Source organism: Ctenopharyngodon idella, chromosome 19 (genome assembly GCF_019924925.1).
Source record: "Ctenopharyngodon idella isolate HZGC_01 chromosome 19, HZGC01, whole genome shotgun sequence".
In the NCBI taxonomy this organism is placed as follows: domain Eukaryota; kingdom Metazoa; phylum Chordata; class Actinopteri; order Cypriniformes; family Xenocyprididae; genus Ctenopharyngodon; species Ctenopharyngodon idella.
This window is the reverse complement of record NC_067238.1, coordinates 31,500,834-31,524,674: the sequence shown is the minus strand read 5'-3', so window position 1 is coordinate 31,524,674 and position 23,841 is coordinate 31,500,834. Positions and strand designations below refer to the sequence as shown.

Genomic DNA, 23,841 nt, shown 5'->3' with positions numbered 1-23,841 from the left:
GAAATAAAACCTTCCTTTTTCTCTCTCAGGTCAAAGGGCAAAGATGCTCCTATGAAATCTTTCATAGATGCCTTGCCAGCCTGAGGTGACAGCAGGGATTGTGTTAATATATAGACTATCATAAGAGACGAAATAACAGTGAAAACACACTTCTAGAACATACTGTAGGCTTCAAACATGGAGAAGATCACATTCAACCTGCACAGGCATCACAACACAAAAAACAAAACCACACACAGGTGACTATTCACTCGTTTCATAAACAAAATACAGTCTGTTAAAAGTACTGACTTCGATACCAAGTCGGTACTGAAATTTTAAAAATGTGACGCTTTGAATGCTGTAAACACCGATTGGCCATTGTGTTCACGCGCTCATCAGATATGTCTGTGATTGGCTAATATGATCAACGCACGGAAGCGTTTGAATCTGAAAGCGTTTGAATGCAGGCGTCTACATGCTCCCGTGTGTATGTGCAACTGAAGCTTGGTGGTGCGTGTGGCGAAAATGACGTCATCGTGGTGTGCGCGTTGAACGCGCAAGACCCCATTTCGCCTGTCGGTGTGCACGGCATTAATTTTTCGCTTGGCTCCGCATCCGAAGCCGATTCTGGCCGAGCACGCATGTCTGTACCGGTGTTGTGCCGAATTTCGACCCCCTGCCAGATTATTACCCCCCTAGTATTGGTAGGTTTAGGAGTAGGTGTGGGGGAGGGGTTAGGATTAGGCAATCAGGCAGCGACTTCAACGAGGGGGGTAATAATTTGGCAGGGGGTCGAAATTCGGCATCTTTACCAGCACCCAGTTTGCGTACATTTACAAATTTAGCCTACATTAGCAGAAATAAGCATGTTTAATTAAAATGCTCATGAAATTAAATAAAAATGTTTTATTTTAAAAAAGAGATTTAGTTTTATACATATGTTCTCATATCCATATGTATATTGTTCTAATGTCACAAGTAATAATCTCAAAGTTTACTGGATTTTACACGATTCTTTGGTTCTTTTGTAGCGCGAGTTTGGTGAAGTGTACGATAAAAAAAATAATAAAAAAAAACTGACGCTGCGTCCGAAATTGCATACCGAGTAGGTACTACATTCGAATTTGAACTTACTTAAAAAGTATATTCTATATAGTATAAATGGGGATAGTATGAATGTAATCCGGACGTACTACATCCGCCATGTTGTCATTATCATGTGACCTACCAGCGTCATTTACGTAGCTTCACCTCCATTCATAAATCTCCCGTGGCTTCATGGGATAGCAAAGTGTCCATCGAATGCACACTTATTCTTTTTGAATACTATGAATTCTGCATACTATTTAGTAGAGAAGTATTTGATTTTGGACACAGCTATTGTCACGTGTACCTTACTTTTCACTGCTGCTTCCTGATGGTTTAGAGAACAATTATTCCGAGTCGCCCCCTGTCGTTTCAAAGAATAGTAAAGCGGAGAGCGCATCAACCTATTGGGGAGGAGCATGCGCAGTCAGAGGAGACAGGCGAAAGTATAAACAAGTCTTAAGCGCTCGGTGAAGAGCGTCATTGACAGGGTTGCCAGGTTTTCACAACAAAACCCACCCTATTGCTACTCAAAACTAACCCAAAAGTAGCCCAATTGTGCTCTGGGTGGTAAAATCAGTGTTTTTGACAAGGTTCCCCTGGTAAAATTCTCACTCCAGAGGCTAAATATCATGTTATTTGGGGTCGCTTTAACCCGTGGACGTGAAAAACAACCAGCGGCAACTAAAAGTAGCCCAATACTGCTGGAAAACCGCAGACTTGGCAACCCTGGTCATGATTTTGAAGCGTTGATCACTGTAGCCAATCACAGACATATCTGATGAGCGTGTGAACACAATGGCCAATCAGAGGTGTTTACGAATCCACTTAACAGCGCTCAAAGTGTCACATTTTTTAAATTTCAGTACCGACTTGTTACCGAATTCGGTACTTTTGACAACACTCTGTTATTGTTCATACAACTGAACAAGCAGTCTAAAAGCAGTACCAAGTTACAGAGAAATGACAGAAATCTTGCGCAACCACTTTAGTGTTAAATGAAGAACACAGTCAGTGTGAGTGACAGCGAGGGCTGGCCGCTATTTTCTGCTTCCTCTGTCATTCTGCATGAGAGTGCCATTTTCTAAATGCTAAAAGATTTCACCTTCTACATACTTGTCTGTCTAGTGATCAGATGCATAGTGTTTTCTTGTTTCATGTGACTTATGAGCCTAGCTGACAGATGATTTACACAAAGAACTGGAGATCAGGCTCACTAAAATAAAGATTAAAAATAATGTGCCACTCAACAGCACTCCAGACCATTGCAGCCCAGGAAAACTGAGGTTTGTGTCTAAATAAACACCTGTGAATATCTTAGCTGTACAATCAGGGCAACTAAACTTACATATTCTACACGTTTTGGACTAATTGGAAAGATGCGCCTAATCATCATCTGTATAGGTTGTTTTTACACTCTATGTGTGATGATGGCCCTACACAGAAAGTTGCAGAACAGGCATGACTTTGCACATTTTAAACCTGACCCATATATTACACAGTCACAATTTTACTACCAACACCGTTTGGTCGCATTTGGCAGCCTTTTCAACAGCTGCAAGGTCAAAGTATAAAGCTTCCTGACAACGGCATCAAAAAGAGGACCTATTATGCTCTTTTACAAAGTCTTGATTGTGTTTTTGTGCTCTACTAGAACAGGTTTTCCTGCTTGAATGTTTATTATTTTCCTCATATTCTCCATTGTTGCAGCTCCTCTCTTCCCAGTCTGTCAGTAACGCTCTGTTTAGTTCCTGTCTCTATGAAGCCCCTCCTTCTGAAAAGCACAATGTGCTCTGATTGGTCGGCTGGAGCAGTGTGTTGTGATTGGTGTTTGGGAAATGTCCCGCCCCTTACCATAACCGCCAGTTTCAACACACTACTAACTAACTCAATCAGGCTCCACCCCTTTTTCTGCGTATTAATTATTTAAACGAGGAATATTGTGACATGTTCATTCCCGGAAGAAAACTCAAGACTACAATGAGACGCTGAAACAGTGATGCTGATATAGAAAATAACTCCCAGCTTTTTCCATGCTCAAACAGCAATATTACACACTAAAGAAAGCATAACAGGTCCTCTTCAACACAATGCACTGGTGCTAGGCGAGAGGTGCCATCTCAGTGGCACATGTTGAGTTTATCTGGAAGCTAAATGTCAGGAGCGGCCCAGCCCTCTAAACCGAGAGCGAGTGTGTGACAGTGACTGGAGCCAGAGAGAGAGAGAGAGAGAGAAAGAGTGAGTGTTAAAGAGCGAGAGAAAGCTTCATGCGACTGCAGTGTCAGCACTACAGCCTTTGTGCAAAACAATGGTGAAGCTTGTTTTCCTTAACGCCGCACGGGGCCATGTGACGAAGGCTCGCTCAGGGGGCTGTGGCATCCAGACATTTGTTTGTCACAGCAGAGGGCTCACAACACGGCAAACACATGCATGCATGTCACAAACAGACACACACTCACCCACGCGCATACGCACACGCTGTGGAATCCTCCACGGATTTAATAATCACACTGAACGCCTGACACTTTTGTTTAAGCCTTCTGATTTTACAGTAGATTGTCAAAGTTGCGACTGTAAACTTGTTTCTGTGTCTTTCTGCCTTTGGGGTGATCTAGAGTAATGTTTGCAGTCAGTAAGATTTATTTTATTTTTTTAAAGAAATACTAATTCATCAAGGATGTTTTGAATATGCAAGATTACCCCATTTATAATGTTGCAATATATTTCTATTTCAAATCAATGTTTAAGTTTATATTCAAAGGACCCTAAAGAAAAATGCATCAAGATTTCCACAAAAAATATTTGTGTAATATTCAGAAACGTTTCTTGAGCAGCAAATCATCATATTAGAATGATTTCTGAAGGATCATGTGACACTGAAGACTGGAGTAATGATGCTGAAAATTCAGCTTTGATCACAGAAATAAATTCTATTTTAGAGTTTATTAAAATAGAAAACCATTATTTTAAATTGTAATAATATTTCACAATATTACTGATTTTTCTGTATTTTTGATCAAATAAATGCAGCCTTGATGAGCATAAGAGACTTCTTTCAAAAACATTAAAAATAGTAATGCGTGCAAACTTTTGACTGGTACTAATAATGATGCTGAAAATTCAGCTTTGATCACAGGAATAAATTACATTTTTTTTTTATTTCACAATATTACTGTTTGTACTGTATTTTGATCAAATAAATGCAACAGAAGTATTAAACCTATAAATAAATTCGGTCATTTACTCACCCTCATGTCATTCTAAACCTGTATTTTCTTTCTAGAGACATAAAATAAGATGAGACAGAATGCATGAGCTGTTCATTTATAGTAAACGTACATGTTGATTTTTTTTAATGCCAAGCTCCAAAAATGGCACCATAAACATAAAATAGTCCATATGACTTACACTCTATATACTTCTCATACTTAATTATTGAATAGGTTCAGACTTTTTACCTCACATTTCGGATTCTTTTTCTCAGAATTGTAAGATTTAAACTCGCAATTGCGAGTTATAAAGTCAGAATTGCGTGAAATAAATTCAGAATTGTGAGATATAAAGCCAGAATTAAAGTCAGAATTGCGTGATATAATTTCAGAATTGCGAGTTAAAGTCAGAATTGCGAGATATAAAGTCAGAATTAAAGTCAGAATTGCGTGATATAATTTCAGAATTGCGAGTTAAAGTCAGAATTGCGAGTTATAAAGTCAGAATTGCGAGATATAAAGTCAGAATTGCGAGTTAAAGTCAGAATTGTGAGTTATAAAGTCAGAATTGCATGATATAAAGTCAGAATTTAAGTCAGAATTGCAAGATATAGTCAGAATTGTCAGAATTAAAGGCAGAATTACGAGTTATAAAGTCAGAATTGCGAGTTATAGTCAGAATTGAGTGATATAAAGTCAGAATTTAAGTCAGAATTGCAAGATATAGTCAGAATTGTCAGAATTAAAGTCAGAATTGCGAGTTAAAGTCAGAATTGCAAGATATAGTCAGAATTGTCAGAATTAAAGTCAGAATTGCAAGATATAAACTCGCAATTCTGAGAAAGTATTTTTTCCCCCCCTCACAATTGGACATTAAAACACACAATAGCAGTTTATATCTCGCAATTCTGACTTTATAACTCGGAATTGCGAGAAAATTGTGAGATAAGAAGTCGCAATTACTATGGAACAAGCTTCCATAGCACTCTGTACAAAATGATTTTAAGATCGTAAATAAAGATTATTGGAGTATGTTTTACAAGAAAATACTATATCAGCGTTTCTGCTATAAAATATCATGTTTTATTCAATGTGTTGCTTACCATTTCTTTATAAATACTTGTGAAATTTACTACCAATTTCTGAGTGAAAATTCTTTCTACACAGTGTTTTTTTTTTTTTTTTTTTGAAGCTTGGAATTATGAAAATGATCCACCTTTGTTGTATAGAAAAGAACATCTCAGACATCCATCTCATTTTGTGTTTCACTGAAGAAAAAAAAAAAACATTTTTTGGGTGAAAATCCCTTAAAACTGTCCGGTCGGTTTAAGAATTCCTACAGAAATGGATGACAGGGAATGTACAACAAGCACATCATCACTGAGAGAGAAACGGCCGGACTCTAGGGACTCTGGATCCACTGCAGGACGCCTTATAGGGCCAGAGCAAAGAGAGACGACAGCGGAGAGACAGAGAGCGAGAGCTGAAAGAGAAGGAGAAGTGAACAGACACAATGGAGACGGGAGAGAACGGTAAAGGGTGAGTATGTGTCATAGTCTCTGTGCTGTGAGTGTGACAGGACTCCCAATCAAGTGAGCAAAATAAAACCGCAACGTGCAAAAGTTTGTAGTCGGGCTGTTGGGTTGGCGTGAAGAGGGATCAACAACGGCACACAAAACAAAAATGGCACTCACTCCAATAACAAGACACCAGAAAACACAACAAAAGTGAAAATGATCAAAAAACACAAGCTCCAGCAAGTGAAGAAAATAAAAGGAAGCAAACTTTGCTCCGTGGCAAAGTCATCACTCCTCCACAACACGGAAATTCAGCACCCCAAAATCAGCCTTTTTTCCATTAAATTAAAAAAAAATGCACACAGTTAAGCTATCAACACCACTTCATAACGGTAAAAAGGCACACACAGCTCTATGTACTATTAAAAGTGAAAGTCCAAACCAAAATAAAACCAACATACATGCATCTGTAATCACCATTTTCGAGCTCGTTTGTGTGTGTTTGAGTCTACAGGTACTGTAGCTACAGATCTGCACAACGCTCTCAGAGCTATTCCTCAAACCACCAGTTATCTTAACCCAAATCGAGCCTGTCGGACCAGAGAAAGATAGACAACATTGAGTCAGGCTGTAATGTCCAGTGTAAAAGATCTTCTTACTCACATACATTTACACAAACACACACACACACACACACACTCTCTCTCTCAACATCAAATTACATCAGAATTGCATTGAACGTCATGTCTTCCCTATTAAAATACATTGTTAATGACATATCAAAGCCTCCGTCATGTCATAATCTGGTCCTAAAGCTGGTTTGATATTTAAAACTACCACTAAACACATGCATAATCAACTCTAGAAAATTCTAGGTGTTACCGTTACTCACCCATATGGTCTTTGGATGAAAGCTGGGTGAATCTGAGGGACGCCGAAGGTGAAACCTGTACACAAAAGCATTATATGCATGTTAATACTGATCTCTGATCACTAATATTATAATCTAAACCTGCTAAAGATGACTGTAGGTGAAGTTAAATATGAGAACTAATGTTTTGTAGAAGTTTGCAGACTCAGTGTATGGGTCATTGATAAAAGTGTAAAAAAAACAATTAATTTTGAAGTTTTATTAAGTGTTAACAATGAGATTATGTGGTTTTTATAATCAATTAACACTGCTTTTGTCATTTTTTACAAGATTTGTCACCAAAAAAGTCATTCGGTTTAACCAAAATTTCGGTTTTACCGAATGACACTTTTAGTTATACCTAATGACGATATTTTCAAACAATGCTAACAGGCTGATATCTAGCAAAAGCACAATTAAACATTTTATATTTAGTACAAGTTTTTAAAATATTACAACATTTTCCATGTTTTATAGCGGTTGTACCAAATGACCTGATGTTTCGGGACATGCGTATGAACAAGCGAAAACATGAATTTTTCAAACAGTTAAAAGAGAGTTAGTTACTTTGCTTCACGACCATGTGGTCCTTTGCAGGTGTCTGAATGATATCACATCCTGTCACATGATACTGACCGCATGACTTGATCCAAAATGGTGCCTTTATATCGGTTACTCCAAATGACTCCAATTTTCCGGACATTCTTTCTCATAATAAAGCAACGACTTCACATAATTTTAATACCATTTTGCACTATGTTGATATATGATGTTATAAAATCATGCCAGGATAAAAAAAAAAAAACATTTATTACATTTTAAGATATTTTAATCACAAATGAATGGTTGGATGATTAAACCAAATGACCTTTTGACCCTTCAAAATCTTTACAATACCTTTATATGTAGCAAAATCTAATTAAAACCTTTTAAATTCAATAAAACAGATCTAGTTGTACTACCTTACATACTTTGGATGTCATATCTTTGTTTTTTAATTATTATTAAGGCCTTTGGACGAAAAAAAATTACCCATATACATGAAGTACAGACGAGAACATTTCTAATCTCCTTTACAGCCACTGTTTACAATTAATTAAGAAGTGAAAACCTTGGGTAAACATCAGTGCATGTACAAACAAAGAAAAATGCCTATGCTGTTTCTGGAAAATAAACGCATCTGCGGTTTGTCAAGCAAACCTTGCAGGGTTTATTGGAAGTCATTGTGTCAATATGTAAAAGAGCAACGGCATTGGTGTCCATTGGCTTCATATCAGGTCTCACCTGGCTGCATCACCCGTGGCTTGGCTCCGAGATAAGCCAGGTTAACATTGGCCTTCCTGCCGTCAATGATGGGGTTGGGGTCCTTACAGGCTCTGTCTGCAGCAGAGCGGTCTGCCATGGTCACCTAAATTGAAATGGAACAAAAACAGAAGTGTGGTGAATGAGACATACATACTGAAGCAACAAATGCTCTAAAACTAGGCTTATTCTGGTGACATAAATAAAAACCCACACTTTAATTCCCCTATTTGGTACTATTGCAGACTTCACATAATTCATGACCTCTGCCCCAAATCAGGCTTTAAACACAAGATGATGTGTATTATTTGGTGTTTATTCATTTTTAAGATCTCTAGGTAACAAAAAATCATTACAAACAGAGGTCACTTCAGCTTTTCTACGTCTACGTGAAACAGGCAAAAGGTTCCTCGTGTTGTGAAATCCGCTAGGGTCCTTTAACTTCTGCTGTCAAAACTTCACAAGTTGGCTTGTTTACTCAGTCGCTGAGGAACTCTTATCAGGGTGCTTCTAGTCAAACTCGACAGCTGAGCCAACAAGGGCCTGTTTTAGTCTTCAATTGTGCACTTTATTCAGTCAGAAATTACTAATATTCTCACTATTAACGCGCGGCTTGAATTCACACACCGTGTATTTTATATTTAAAGGGGCCGTTCACCCCCCAAAAAATGATCACCTGCATTTTGCTCCAAATTTGTATGACTTTTTTTCTTAGGTAGAACACGATATAAAATGTTAAGCAAGATGGCTGACAAAGTCAGCGTTTACTTGCATTTAATCTTTTATCGCTATATAATGAAAGTGAATGGGGACTGGAACATTCTGCCTAAAAGACCTTCGCGAACAGCATGAGGGTGAGTAGCCTAAACGAAACTCTAATTTTGGAGTGAACTGTCCCTTTAACAGCACATGTTTCAATACCAGTCAGTAAAAGAAGTGAATGTTTAAAAGTTTAAAACGTTAAGCATACGCGTTTGATTATGAAACATATCTCGGGTTTATTATCTTTTGAGTTGCCATTTGAATGCGTTGTGTCAGCGTGTTTGTTTTAAAGTTTGCGTTTGACAGCCTCCAACTTCATACTTACAAATCCATAACCCCTGGACTTCCCGGTCTGTCTGTCGGTAATCACCACTGCCTCTTCAATTTCGCCAAACACTTCAAAATATTTCCTTAGACTGGAGTCCGTCGTGTGATACGGAAGACCACCGACAAATATCTTGGTGTAAGTGGTGTCCTTTTGGGTGGTATGCATCCTCACAAAAATGCTCTCAAGTGCAAAAAAAAAATAAAAAATAAAAAGCAAAGACGATATAGTGCAATTTAGGCTTGATAATGACAGCACCGCTCCTTTAAAATACACACTAGAAGTTACAAAAAGCGACTGCTGTTAAATATAAAACGCACGCGCGCAGATGGTTTAATGTCAGAGGTAGATTAATGTGGAGCGGATTGAGCCAAGGATCATCAGGTGGGTCGAACTCCTCTTCCAAACTGACGTGACTTCTAAAAAGTGCGTGTGACCCATTCCTAAAAGCACCCGGTTAAACCACACCCAGATGAGTTTGAGGGAGGTACGAGCACGCTTGACCCCACGCCCACCACACGCGCTGAACAACAGCTGGACGGCGCACAACGGGCATCTGTGTGCCTTTGTTCATAGAATTGTAGACATTTCATACTACAGTTGTTGTTTCTGTAAATGCATGTGCATTTGTGTGCGACAGAGAAAAAAAAATCTCCACTGAAAACGCTGAAAAAGCCTGTTTAAAGGAACCTAAAATTATTTTTTGCTGGACTGCAGCTGACCAGCAACCCCATAAAACTACCATACAGATGCTGGTTTAACATGTTTTTTTTCGTGAAATGGTGGCAATTGTTGGCAGAGCCTCTAGTTTTAAGAGTGCATGACCTAATAAATAAGAAGAAAACACAATAAAATTCAATAACTTGACCAATTAAACCTTTCCTTTGAGTAATTTCTAGCATTTTTGTGTTTATGTTTATTTATTCTGATTTATTTGGTCCCCTTTTGGCCCCTTTAGAGCGTAGAGTTGATGACACTAAACAAGTAGAAATGAATATAGCATATTGACTTTAAAGGGTTAGTTCACCCAAAAATGAAATTTCTGTCATTAATTACTCACCCTCATGTCGTTCCACACCTGTAAGACCTTCGTTCATCTTCAGAACACAAATTAAGATATTTTTGATGAAATCTGAGAGGTATATGACTCGTCCATAGACAGCAATATAATCAACACTTTCAAGGTCCAGAAAGGTACTAAAGACATCGTTAAAACAGTCATGTGACTGCAGTGGTTCAACCTTAATGTTATGAAGAGACGAGAATACTTTTTGTGTGCAAGAACAAAACAAAAATAACAACTTTATTCAACAATCTCTGTCATTATCTTACGCAGGTGACGCAGTGAAGGCTTCCGTGTTTACGTCCGAATGCTGGCTCAGTATTGGCCAAAGCTGATCACGTGATCAACGCGACGCATGCATGTGAGCCAACCAATAATGAGTCGGCGTTCTGACGTAAACACGGAAGCCTTCACTGCGTCACCTGCGTAAGATAATGACAGAGATTGTTGAATAAAGTCATTATTTTTGTTTTGTTCTTGCACACAAAAAGTATTCTCGTCTCTTCATAACATTAAGGTTGAACCACTGCAGTCACATGACTGTTTTAACGATGTCTTTAGTACCTTTCTGGACCTTGAAAGTGTTGATTATATTGCTGTCTATAGATACCTCTCGGATTTCATCAGAAATATCTTAATTTGTGTTCTGAAGATGAACGAAGGTCTTACGGGTGTAGAACGACATGAGTAATTAATGACAGAAATTTCATTTTTGGGTGAACTAACCCTTCAAGCAAAATTTCACAACTTTATGCCACTCTCATGGCAGAGGAAAAATTTTCCTAACAAAAATAAAAAGTTCCCACACACCTTGTGCTTGGTCGCTAATAATAGACATGGTTATCAGAGATAAGAAGTCAACCCGGCATATCTTATCAGGCAGATCTTGTCCGTTGGAAGATCTTGGCAGGTGGCGAGTGTAAGAGAGGTAAAAGAGTTCTTCAGGTGAGGAGTCAAAAACAGAGAAAGATACACAGATGTGGCTGGAGAACGGACGCCTTTCAAATGCTGTGTCATTGTAACTAAACACAGAGTGAGTGTCCGGACATGTTTCCTGCGTCTCCAGAATATTTGCAGCATAAAAGAGTAAAAAAAAAATTGTGTAGTCAACACCTTTCATTTTTTGGGGGTTTTTGGGTATTTTATCAGAAACAGACACCTTTTCGGTCCTTATCAATATTTTAAATTATCATATATCTATAAAGTTTGGACAAGAAGTCTCTTATGCTCATCAAGGCTTCATTTATTGGATCAAAAATACAGAAAAATCAGTAATATTATGAAATATTATTACAATTTAAAATAATGTTTTTCTATTTGAATATATGTTAAAATGTAATTTATTTCTGTGATCAAAGCTGAATTTTCAGCATCATTACTCCAGTCTTCAGTGTCACATGATCCTTCAGAAATCACTCTAATATGATGATTTGCTGCTCAGTTATTATCAATGTTAAAATATTTCTATTTTAAATAAATGCTGCTCTTTTTTTACTTTTTATTCATCAAAAATTATTTGAATGATCATTAGAATGATTTCTGAAGGATCATGTGACACTGAAGACTGGAGTAATGATGCTGAAAATTCAGCTTTGCATCACAGAAATAAATTATATTTTAAAATATATTAAAATAGAAAACCATTATTTTAAATTGTAATAATATTTCACAATATTACTGATTTTTCTGTATTTTTGATCAAATAAATGCAGCCTTGATGAGCATAAAAGACTTCTTTCAAAAACATTAAAAATAGTAATGTGTCCAAACTTTTGACTGGTACTGTATGTATATATATATATATTGCATGAATCTGTACAGATATCCCATGTTGTCTGTAACTGTAGGTCTAATAATTCTATAAAAAATAATCATAAATCATGTTTAAAATTGTTTTACTTCAGGACACTGCTGTCTTTTCATCGCAACATCAATAATTAATTAACATTCTAACATTTCTTTGACATATGCTGAAGGTACAATAATCACCAACAATTACATCTGCTGACGTCAGACCATCCCGATCTCCTTCAGGACAAAGAGAACAGACCATTTTCTCCGTCTCCATATAACTGGGAGGAACGTGATATGTCAGCAGGTAAATTATTGAGCAGCCTTCTCATTTCGACCATTCAACTTCCAAAGCACTCGGGTGATGGAGTTTTTGTGGAAGCTTGCAACCCGAGAACTAGTCTGTGTGGTGCGACCTGCCGAGCCATGTGGAGATCCTGACACCCGTGGATGGATAATTGAGGCTTTATATAAAAAATGTCAGGCAGGAACCCGATCGAGAGCGTCCATGAGTCGACTAATTAATTGATGCCGGGCCACACGCTCATTAAGCTGCGAGTGGAGGCGCTGTGAGGGAGATGGATTTGTGTTTCAGCACAATTACAAAAGGAGGCCTATCTTCTTTCAGGAGCTTGTCTATGTTTACCTACAAGACACTGACTTAATCTTTTCCCTGTACGGTTTCATGGGCACACACTGCATAACTGGATTTGCAAACAATTTCATAAACTTTCCATTGAAGGGAATATTCTGGGTTACTGGATATAAAGTGTCTTGTTAGTTCTTCTTTTCCAGTCGGTGTCTTACACTAAGGGAATAGTTTATTATAGGCCTAACGCTGGTTTTGTAGGGCAAACAAAAAGAACGAGAGACTACAGAGGGATTTCGGAGAGCCCTCGACACAATCCACCTGTCAAACACACTCACTCACTCACACAAACACACATTTACGGCCTTCAGAGGTCACTGGTTCTGGAGAACAGCTGAAAGACACACACGAGTCATAAAAGGCAGCAAACTTTGGTTTGAAAACTCTGTAACTGTGTTTTGTTTATTTTGATGAAGTCAGATGAAATCTAGTTGTGCGGTGCATTCATGTGTTTGACTCTGTGATGATAACTTTCATACAGTATCATAAAAGCATTTCTGACAGGACAATCTGAATGGTGCAAAATGGCTGCTTTGATAGAGGAGCAGTTAAATGTGACAGGTGGGAACTGTCGAAATGTCAGAGCGGTACGACAAATCACTGGCAGCTGTAACAGCACACACACACACACACACTGATACACACTGTCTCTCTCTCTCTCTCTCACACACACACTCGCATACACACACTCACATAAACATACGCACGCAACGCACACACACACACACACACACACACTCACATACACATACTTACATACACACACTCACACATTCACATACATACACACACACACTCACATACACACTTACACAGACTCTCACACACACACTCACTCACTCACATACACACACTCACATACACACTTACACACTCTCACACACACACACTCACACACACACTCACATACACACTTACACAGACTCTCACACACACACACACACCCTCACACACACACTCTCTATCACACACACTCTCACATACACACACTTACATACACTCACACATTCACATACATACACACACACTCACATACACACTTACAGACTCTCACTCACACACACACTCACACACACCCACACACACTCTCACACACTCACATACAAACATACACTCACATACACACACTTACACACACACACACTCACTCACACACATACACATACACTCACATACACACACTCACTCACATACACACACATATACACGCTAACACATTCACATACTCGCATACACACATACTCACACACACACTCACTCACATACACACATTCAAATACACACACACACTCACATACACATACACGCACACACACACACACACACACACACACTCACTCACACACACGTGCACACTCACATACACGCACTCAAATACACACATTCAAATACACACTCACTCACCTACACACACTTACACACACTAACACATTCACATACACACATTCAAATACACACTCACACATTCACATACTCACATACACACACTCACCTACACACATTCAAATACACACACACACACACTCACTCACACACGTGCACACTCACATACACGCACTCAAATACACACGGACACACACGGACACACACTCACATACACACACGTACTCACACACACACACTCACACACACACACACTCACTCACATACAAACACTTACATACACACACTAACACATTCACATACTCGCATACACACACATACTCACACACACACTCACATACACACATTCAAATACACACACACACACACACACTCACTCACTCACACACACGTGCACACTCACATACACGCACTCAAATACACACAAACACATGGACACACACTCACATACGCACTCACACACACACATGAATTGTAAGGACGTAATGGTTTTTATACTGTAAAACTGTACATTCTCTCCCCCTACACTACCCCTAAACCTGCCCATCACAGAAACATTTTTAATAAAACATTGTTTAGTATGTTTTTAAAGCTATTTTAAATATGAGGACTCATGAAATGTCCTCATATTTCATGTTTACGTTGTAATACCAGTGTAACACCCATGTCATTATACAAATTTGTGTCCTCATAAATCACAAAAACACATACACACACACACACACAGTTTATGAAGGTATCTAGTTTTATATAATTAACTAATTGCCAGAGACCTAGTTTCGCCCTCATAATTACACAGAGATATACTGACATGCAAGAGAAACATCAGAGCATCTCAGGTTTCCACACAGAAAACAATTCCCCATTTCACTGACTAAATAAGCCCGCGAGCGCCACCTTGTGGACAGACACTCCCCTTCAGTGGCAGCAGGTATACAACTGAAACTGAGTGTTTAAAAGAATATTTAGATTTTTGGACAAAAAGCAGATTATTCTAATATCTGACTGCATATAAAAATAATTTTGATAAACTGTAAATAAAACGTTTGGGGTCGGTAAGACTTTTTAAAAGAAATTAATACCTTCATTCAGCAAGGATGCATTAAATAATTCAAAAGAGACAGTAAAGACATTTTCAAATAAATGCTAAAAAATAAAATGTATGACGATTTCCACAAAAATATGAATCATCACATCTGTTTTCAACATTGATAATAATCATAAATGTTTCTCGAGAAGCAAATCAGCATATTAGAATGATTTCTGAAGGATCATGTGACACTGAAGACTGGAGTAATGATGCTGAAAATTCAGCTTTGATCACTGGATATAAATTACACTTTACTAAATATGCACATAGAAAACAGTTGTTTTAAATTGTAATATTATTTCAAATTTTTTACTGTATTTTTGATCAATTATTGATGAGTTATCTTGGTGAACAGAAGATACTTCTTTTAAAATCCCCAAAAAATCGTACCGACCCCAAACTATAGTATCTAGTTAGTAGAAGAATAATGTTCTCATTAGTAGATATCTCATTGGCAACTCACTTATACATTTATTATATATCATGCCCAATTCTTAACCCTTCCAATCTTTCATAACGACCGTCTCATACTAATTAGGCACATATTTCCATGTTTTTTTCTATATAATAATGCACAACCCAAGGTCAGACTTTGATCTGAGCCGTACCCTGTGTTAAAGTGAACAAGATTAATAATGACCTGTAGAAAGTGCATGTGCAACTGTAAGAATATACATTAGGAAACTTCCCTTCTAAAAAACCTCTTCTCTGTCTTCAATCTGTTGGAAGGTGGAGTCGTTCTCCAGCTCTGGGGAAGCAGTAAGTCTTTGGTCCTCGGACTCTCCGGTGATTGGCGTCTGTAGCGGTTTGGTTCTGCTTGGGACAGGAAGCTGTTCAGAATGGAGCAGTTCAGTGGGGTCGAGTTCTGCGGTCACTGGAGCAGGTCGCGGTCGGGCTGATTTAATCCTCATCCTGCGTTTCAGGTCCTCCTCTCTCTCCTAAAAACACATGGTTTTGTGTTAAATAAGAAATTTAAAGTAATTCAGATAATAGTGTTCACCTGTCTGGTGTTTAAGAACTCTTATTTTGATATGTATTTCTGTTCACATTGTTCCTGTGTTTGCCTTGTTCCCATAGTTATCTTTGTTTGTTTACACAGTTACCATAGCAACTCATTATTACTCACACCTGTTCCTTGTTTCAGCCCAGTGTTTCCTATGTTCCTTGTTACGTGAGCGCGTTTTCGGTTGCTGCATCTGGATCTTACTCTCTCTCTCGTCACAAAAATATAGTCCTGCTACAGGACTGATGTTACTAAATAAAGATGAGTCATATTTATTATTTATAATATTGATAATTACAAAAATCTTACATTTTAAATGATAATTAGAGTTAGTTTCCAAAGCACATTCTGAACATATGAAATTAAGAACAAAAGACTTTTTGATAATTTATGGGAACCTCTGAAATGAAAGAATATATAATAAAAAGGAATATATATTAGTTGAATTTTTTCATATTCCTCTCTCCCTTTTATTTCGATGTTGCATAAAATAGTGCATGACATAAAAAAAACTATTTTTTCGAACTCATCTTAGAGCGTTTGTCTAATTTGCGTGAAATTTGGTATGTAGCATCTACTCACACTCCAGGCAAAAAGTTATTAAACGTTTTTTGATCAGCCAATCCATTCTCGTATAGCGCATCAACGAATTTGACGGCGAGGACGCCGTATCTTCACAATGATTTGGTGTATTGTCACCAAACTTGGTATATGTCATTACAGGCATGACTTGGGTGTACTTGCACAACAGTATCGTCACAGCGCCACCTACTGGTGGCGAGATAGGAAAAATGGCTATTTTTGCTTATAACTTTTGAATGCCTTGTCCTAAAATCATGCGGATGGTCTCCTTAGATTCCTTGAGGCATGCTGAGTTGAAAGATATCCAATGCTCTTTGGTTGGCCATTTTGAATTTTGTCATAAAATGCTGTGTTTTACGAACGCATGAACGTATCGTTATGAAACTCGATATGATTTATCGAAGCCATGTTCTGAGAGGACCTGTAAAGTTTTAGGTCAGTGCCCCTAGTGGTCAAGAGATATAATGAAATTTATGAAAATGCTTATAGCATATGAAATATTCAACATATTGTCATTTAACTTATATCATTAGATTTGTTGGCTTATGCCAAGTCCTGCAATACCAAATTTGCGATATTCTACCATACTTACTGTCTGCCATATTGAATTTTATTCAAAACCTACTTTTTCGAACTTTCTATTTTTGATAGACCCAACCGTTGTTTATTATTGAGTCAACAAATTTGTCTGCGAGCACGCCAAAATGGATATGCGGCTGTATCTTTGCAAAAGTTTTGTGTATTGACACGAAACTTGGTACATGTCATCACAGGCATGACTTGAGGGTGCATGCAGAGTTTCGTCATAGCGCCACCTACTGCTCAGAAGTTATAAACCATGATAATATGTTATAAGTGCTTTAACTGATGTAATTTAAACAGCTTTATCCTAACCTCATGATCACAGATGTCCACAAATATTTCCTTTTCTGCCCTTATTCGGCTTGACCCCGTAATTGCTGCTTGCAGCTATATTTTTTATTTATTTTTGGTGGTGGGTCTTAATAATGCAAAAGAAAAATAACATTTTGAAAAAAAAAGAAATACTGGGAGAAAGAAAAATTATCCTTAAAAACTGTTTATTGTATAATTAAATATGAAATAAATAGAAAGACATAAAAACGGATGTTTTATCCAAAAGTGATGTCCGGAGGGGATATTTGTTTGACCCTACAAGTTCGATTAAACCATCAAAATATGAGGAAAATATTTATATATATTTTTAAATATGAAGGAAAAACAAACACTAAACTTGGTTAAGGTATTTATCTGACAAAATTATTTGGCAAAAAAAAGCAAACTACAGCTACAGGTTTTATTTTACTATACAAAAAATAATGCACAGAAAAACAAAAATCTCACAGGAAAAACATGCAGTGGATTACAACATAATATTTAATTGGTTCTCTATTGTTTTCATGTGTTCATAATTTCTTTGTATGACCAAAATTATGTCACACAATTTGGCATGTTTCATTGCGTTATTATCACAAATAAACCTATTGACTCCAAGCACAACTACGCAATATGCTTACAATAATAATATTTGAATAAAGGCTGAAGATGTTTTGGCCACTATTGTACAATTTAATCGCAGCTCAACCACAAACGATTTACTGCATGATGAAATACAGCACTGAACATTAGTTCTGTAATTTTAAATGCATAAAAGGAAGTGAATAATGAATGTCATTTAGTTCTGCTTCACCTTTCTCCTCTCCTCCACTTGTCTCATCTTCATCTCGATGTCTTCCTTCCTCGTGACTTCTTGTTCTTTGCGAGTTTTCAGTGACTCCAGTCGAGCGGGTGGTCTGCTCCTCGGCTTCCCAGCGCCATCCATCTAACAGACATTAGAAATGTTTGTCCCAGTGGAACAGAAATGATCACACACACACACACACACACACACACACACACACACACACACGGGAACATTTATACTGTACAAACTGTATATTCTCTGAACTGTATATTCACAGAAAACTTTCTGCAATTTTACATTTTCAAAAAACATCACAGTATGATTTATAAGCTGTTTTCCTCTGTTTTAATGTTATCGTTATCGGACCAATAAGAAAATTTGTCTGATATATTAAAGCCGATAAATAATGGATTATTTCCTTCAGCTGAGACACTTCAGATGTTCACAATGATGGTTTTGAATTGCTTGAAATATGATTGAAAATCACTTCAAAAACATGTACAACATGTACAGCGCAAGTCTGTCATACGTGCAACATACAATTATAATGAAAACGTTATAATTGTGTGCTTGGTGCTTTTAATGGTGAGACTTTTGGCTCAAAAGTTACATAAAAATTTGGATTTAGATTTATCGGCCAATATATCAGTTATCGGCTTTCAAATATAAAGAATTATCGGTTATCGGTATCGGCCGAAAATTTCATATCGGTGCATTCCTAATAACTTGTGTACATTATATATTGATTTAAGTTAATTATTATTATGTGCTACAAAGACATGGAACTAGTAAATGAGATCGGTTGCCAGGAACAACAGTCAAATATACAGTTTAGTGCGCATTATATAAAAATATGAATGCCATGCCTGACCAATCAGATTCAAGTATTCCAGAGAGTCTTGTAATAATAAAAAATGATTATAGAATGTATACAATAATTTTCTGCATTATCCATTAAGTTTACGAACATTTCCTAAACACAACCAAACATCAAAATACGAGTAAAACACCCGTGAAAAATTCCTTCACACAGTGCCCTATTTTATGGACTTCTCTCAGAGTGTTGATGTTAATGGGAGAATCACAGCAGCATTATTTAACATTTTAAACCCTTACCATGATGTTGTAGGCTTCTCCACTGCCGCCCTGCTTTGGTTGAGCTGGAATGATTCCCTGAATAAGCAGCTGCTCCAGGATCTCACTGGACTCGGGTCTCTCTTCACTCTGCTGGGCCAGTCCAGGACTCTGGGCTAGATTTCACACACAAGATAAATATTAGATTCAGTTTTTCCTGCATATTTTCCGATCAGCTTTCCTATGTGTCTGAAAGAGTTTTTGGGTAGTTTTTGGTTGAAGTCCTCCTGTAGTCAACAATTTTATCCCTTAAAACTCATCTTTGATCATCAAAATGACATATTTAAACGTTTTTTTCAGTGAAAAAAAATCTTCATGCCTTAAAATAGCTTGAATGTAACTCTACACCCTTGCTTCATTTAGTATACGCGGATCTATGAATATGCTAATTAGCTGATTGGTTACAAGGTAGTTTGTGACGTATGAAACACCAACGACAGTGTTGCCAAGTCTTTGGGCTACTTTAACAATGTTGCTGCGGGTTGTTTTTCATGTCGTCCACAAAAAACATGATATTTATCCCCTGGAATACAAATTTTACCAGGGGAACCCAGCCAAAAATGTGGATTTAACCCCCCTGAACGTGATTTTTACCTGGGGACCCCCCCGAAACGCGATTGGGCTAGATTTAGGCTAGTTTTGAGCAGCAATTTGGTGGGTTTTGTTGTGAAACTTGGCAACCCTGACCAACAATTTCAAACCACATTTTTGAAACCATCTTTAGATCACTGCGGTTTTAAAGAGAAAATACTCAGCAATGGTGTTGACTTATGAATTTGCACATGGTTGCATATAAAATTGATATTCATGCCACTTTAAACAAGAGTGAAATAACAAGTTGTGCTGTTTTCTAACCTTGTAGCGGTGGTAGAAGTCTAGGTACAGATCCAGGGAGAACTGCTGGCTCTCTTGCATCCAGACTGACCCCGCTGTCTGTGGTCATTTTGGACACGGCGGAGTCGCCACGGGATCCTCCCTGAGCCACAACAAACTATATAAAACAACAGCAAAGTCAGATATCAGTTTGCAACAAAACACTGAAATGGAAAACCAGTCTTATATGGTCTCTTAGACTAGTTAAGCTGGTCTGTTGGCTGGTTTTAGAGGGGTTTGACTGGGATAAGACCAGCAAAACTAGTGGCCAGTCACTCTAAACAATGCTGGGTTAAAAACAACCCACCAGCTGGGTTAAATGTTTGCCCAACCTGCTGGGTAGTTTTATTTAACTCAACTATTGTTTAAAAATTACTGTTTTGCTTGCTTTAAATGAACCCAAAGTATGTTGGAAATGAACATTTATTAATATGTTTAATAAATGAACATGTATTAATAAGTTTAATGAATAATAATTAAACAATTAACATTTATTAAATTGCTTAATAATAAATGTCCACCTTTTGATTATTATTCATTCTAAAGAATGTTGGGTTAAAAATGGACAAACCCAGCGATTAGGTTGTTTTAACCCAGTGGTTGGGTTAAATGTTTGACCCAGCGTGCTGGGTAGTTTTATTTAATGCAACTATTGTTTAAAAATTACTATATGGCTGGATTAAAATGAACCCAAAATCAGACACATAATTACTAGAGGCAACAATAATAATCAAAAGGTGGACATTTATTAATAAGCAATTTAATAAATGTTTATTATTTAATTAGTATTTATTAAACCTATTAATAAATGTTAATTTCCAGCCTCCTTAGGGTTCATTTTAAACAAACAATACAGTAATTTTTAAACAATAGTTGAGTTAAATAAAACTACCCAGCAGGCTGGGTCAAACATTTAACACATTCGCTGGGTTAAAACAAACCAATCACTGGGTGTGTCTATTTTTAACCCGACTTGAGTTATTTTTAACCCAGCATTTTTTAGAGTGTTGTTGCCTCTTGTAATTATGTGTCTGATTTTTAATTTCCAACCTATTTGGGGTTCATTTTAAGCCAGCCATATAGTCATTTTTAAACAATAGTTGAGTTAAATAAAACTACCCAGCAGGTTGGGTCAAACATTTTATTTTTAACCCAGCATTTTTTAAGGGTTAGTTCACCCAAAAATGAAAATAATGTCATTTATTACTCACCCTCATGCCGTTCCACACCCGTAAGACCTTCATTAATCTTCGAAACACAAATTAAGATATTTTTGTTGAAATCCGATGGCTCAGTGAGGCCTGCATAGCCAGCAATGACATTTCCTCTCTCAAGATCCATTAATGTACTAAAAACATATTTAAATCAGTTCATGTGAGTACAGTGGTTCAATATTATTATTATAAAATGACAAGAATATTTTTGGTGCGGCAAAAAAACAAAATAACGACTTATATAGTGATGGCCGATTTCAAAACACTGCTTCATGAAGCTTCGGAGCGTTATGAATCAGCGTGTCGAATCAGCGGTTCGGAGCGCCAAAGTCACGTGATTTCAGCAGTTTGGCGGTTTGACACGCGATCCGAATCACGATTCAACATGCTGATTCATAACGCTCCGAAGCTTCATGAAGCAGTGTTTTGAAATCGGCCATCACTATACAAGTCGTTATTTTGTTTTTTTGGCGCACCGAAAATATTCTCGTCGCTTTATAATATTAATATTGAACCACTGTACTCACATGAACTGATTTAAATATGTTTTAGTACATTAATGGATCTTGAGAGAGGAAATGTCATTGCTGGCTATGAAGGCCTCACTGAGCCATCGGATTTCAACAAAAATATCTTAATTTGTGTTCCGAAGATGAACGAAGGTCTTACGGGTGTGGAACGACATGAGGGTGAATAATAAATGACAGAATTTTCATTTTTGTGTGAACTAACCCTTTAAGACTAGTCGTAAAAGTTAGTCATCTATTTTTTTTTTCCTTCAATACCGGTTCTAACTTTTAAAAGGTAGATCAGTCTAATTTAAATCGGAAAAGTTAGACTTTAGACTTTGTTTTTAGACTTTAGACTATTTTACTGCAAAAAAATTACATATTGTGCCTATTTAGTCAAACTAATTCTTAAGACACAGTCTTAACATAGTGGCTAAGTTTATGTTGGTTTGTTTAAGCAAAGGTCTTCACATTATACACACTATTAAATATCAAAAATCAAAGTTGTGGGAAAAACACAGCTCTCTGTCTTTCAACACAGTCTCGACTCGCTCATATTCCGTTCATTATGAATTAATGAAATCATTTCACAGCCTACCTGATTCCCGTTCAGACTGCTCGGTTTTACGGGTTCAACCACCGTGATTTTGGAGCTCCCACATCCCATGTTTATCACTCAGGACAGCGCGCGCTCTGAAACTATTTGAATATGTTCTTATTAAACACTGTCGCATTCCAACACATGATCCACGAGCGCGCGACTGTCGTCGTCACGGACTCTCTGCGTTGCTACGGTTCGTTGCTACAATAAATCTGACCCTGTTCCAGAGGTCACGTAACCTGTTATGTTGCCTTGGCTCTACGTTCGTCAAAAATAAAACAAGAGGGTCATAGCTACTGGTAATTGATTATTAGATAGTTTTTCAGTTAATTAGTCACTAGTCTACAATTTAAAAGTTTTGAATTCACTAACTAAACATCTAGATTTTTTCTCAGTATATAGCTAGGCCTCTGTGCTTAGCTGTTCTTTACGCTTTTAATAAATTAAATCAACAAATCAAGTAGATTTTAGTGATCTTTTCATCTAACTGTAATGATGATCTATCTGTTGTTGGCTACATTTACTGGAAACTGACTGTGTTTAATGACGTACCTGTCATAAAACAATTGGCCGTGGCTTTACAGATCATCATTATGTCACCTAGACACAAATGCAAAGATACCAAGATGTCCTTTGGCCACCAATGGCACAATTATAGGTCTGTCTCCCCATAACTAGTTTCGTTGGTTGACTAATCAGACTAAGTGGATTATTGCCATGCAGCACTCATATACAAAGATGTAATAAAATGTAAAGTATTTAGTGAATATCAACTAGATTTTAATTAAACAAACATTATATATAGCCTATATATATTTGTGTGTGTGTGTGTGTGTGTGTGTGTGACCCTGGACTACAAAACCAGTCATAAGTCACACGGGTATATTTGTAGCAATACATTGTATGGGTCAAAATGATCGATTTTTCTTTTATGCCAAAAATCATTAGGATATTAAGTAAAGATCATGTTAAATGAAGATATTTAGTAAATTTCCAACCATAAATATATCAAAAATTTGTTTTTGTGAATCGATATGCATTGCTAAAGACTTAATTTGGACAACTTTAAAGGTGTTTTTCTCAATATTTTGAGAAAAAAATAAAAAATAAATAAATAAATAAAACAACTCATTATTTTAAAAAATTTACCCTTA

General features: G+C 37.1%; 2 protein-coding genes and 1 long non-coding RNA gene across 3 annotated transcripts in view; 1 reads left to right on the top strand and 2 right to left on the bottom strand.

Annotated features, from left to right (window-relative positions):
- The window catches only part of rbm24a (RNA binding motif protein 24a), a 15,302-nt gene extending 5,749 nt beyond the window's left edge, over positions 1-9,553 (bottom strand). The window contains exons 1-3 of the mRNA XM_051873391.1: positions 9,094-9,553; positions 7,989-8,112; positions 6,687-6,741 (exon numbers count right to left, since the gene is read on the bottom strand). Of these exons, the coding sequence (XP_051729351.1) occupies positions 6,687-6,741; positions 7,989-8,112; positions 9,094-9,261 (347 nt within the window). The 5' untranslated portion in view covers positions 9,262-9,553. The remainder of the gene's footprint in view (positions 1-6,686; positions 6,742-7,988; positions 8,113-9,093) is intronic.
- LOC127501425 (uncharacterized) lies at positions 8,122-15,931 on the top strand. Its single transcript, XR_007926597.1, has 3 exons — positions 8,122-8,860; positions 12,133-12,254; positions 15,799-15,931. It is a non-coding gene; the product is annotated as an uncharacterized LOC127501425 (long non-coding RNA).
- Positions 15,516-23,841, bottom strand: stmnd1 (stathmin domain containing 1). Its single transcript, XM_051873390.1, has 5 exons — positions 22,685-23,841; positions 20,346-20,481; positions 19,473-19,606; positions 18,363-18,494; positions 15,516-16,007 (listed from the first exon to the last, which is right to left on the bottom strand). The coding sequence occupies exons 1-5, from the start codon at positions 22,751-22,753 to the stop codon at positions 15,762-15,764; spliced, it is 717 nt and encodes a 238-aa protein (XP_051729350.1). The 5' UTR covers positions 22,754-23,841; the 3' UTR covers positions 15,516-15,761.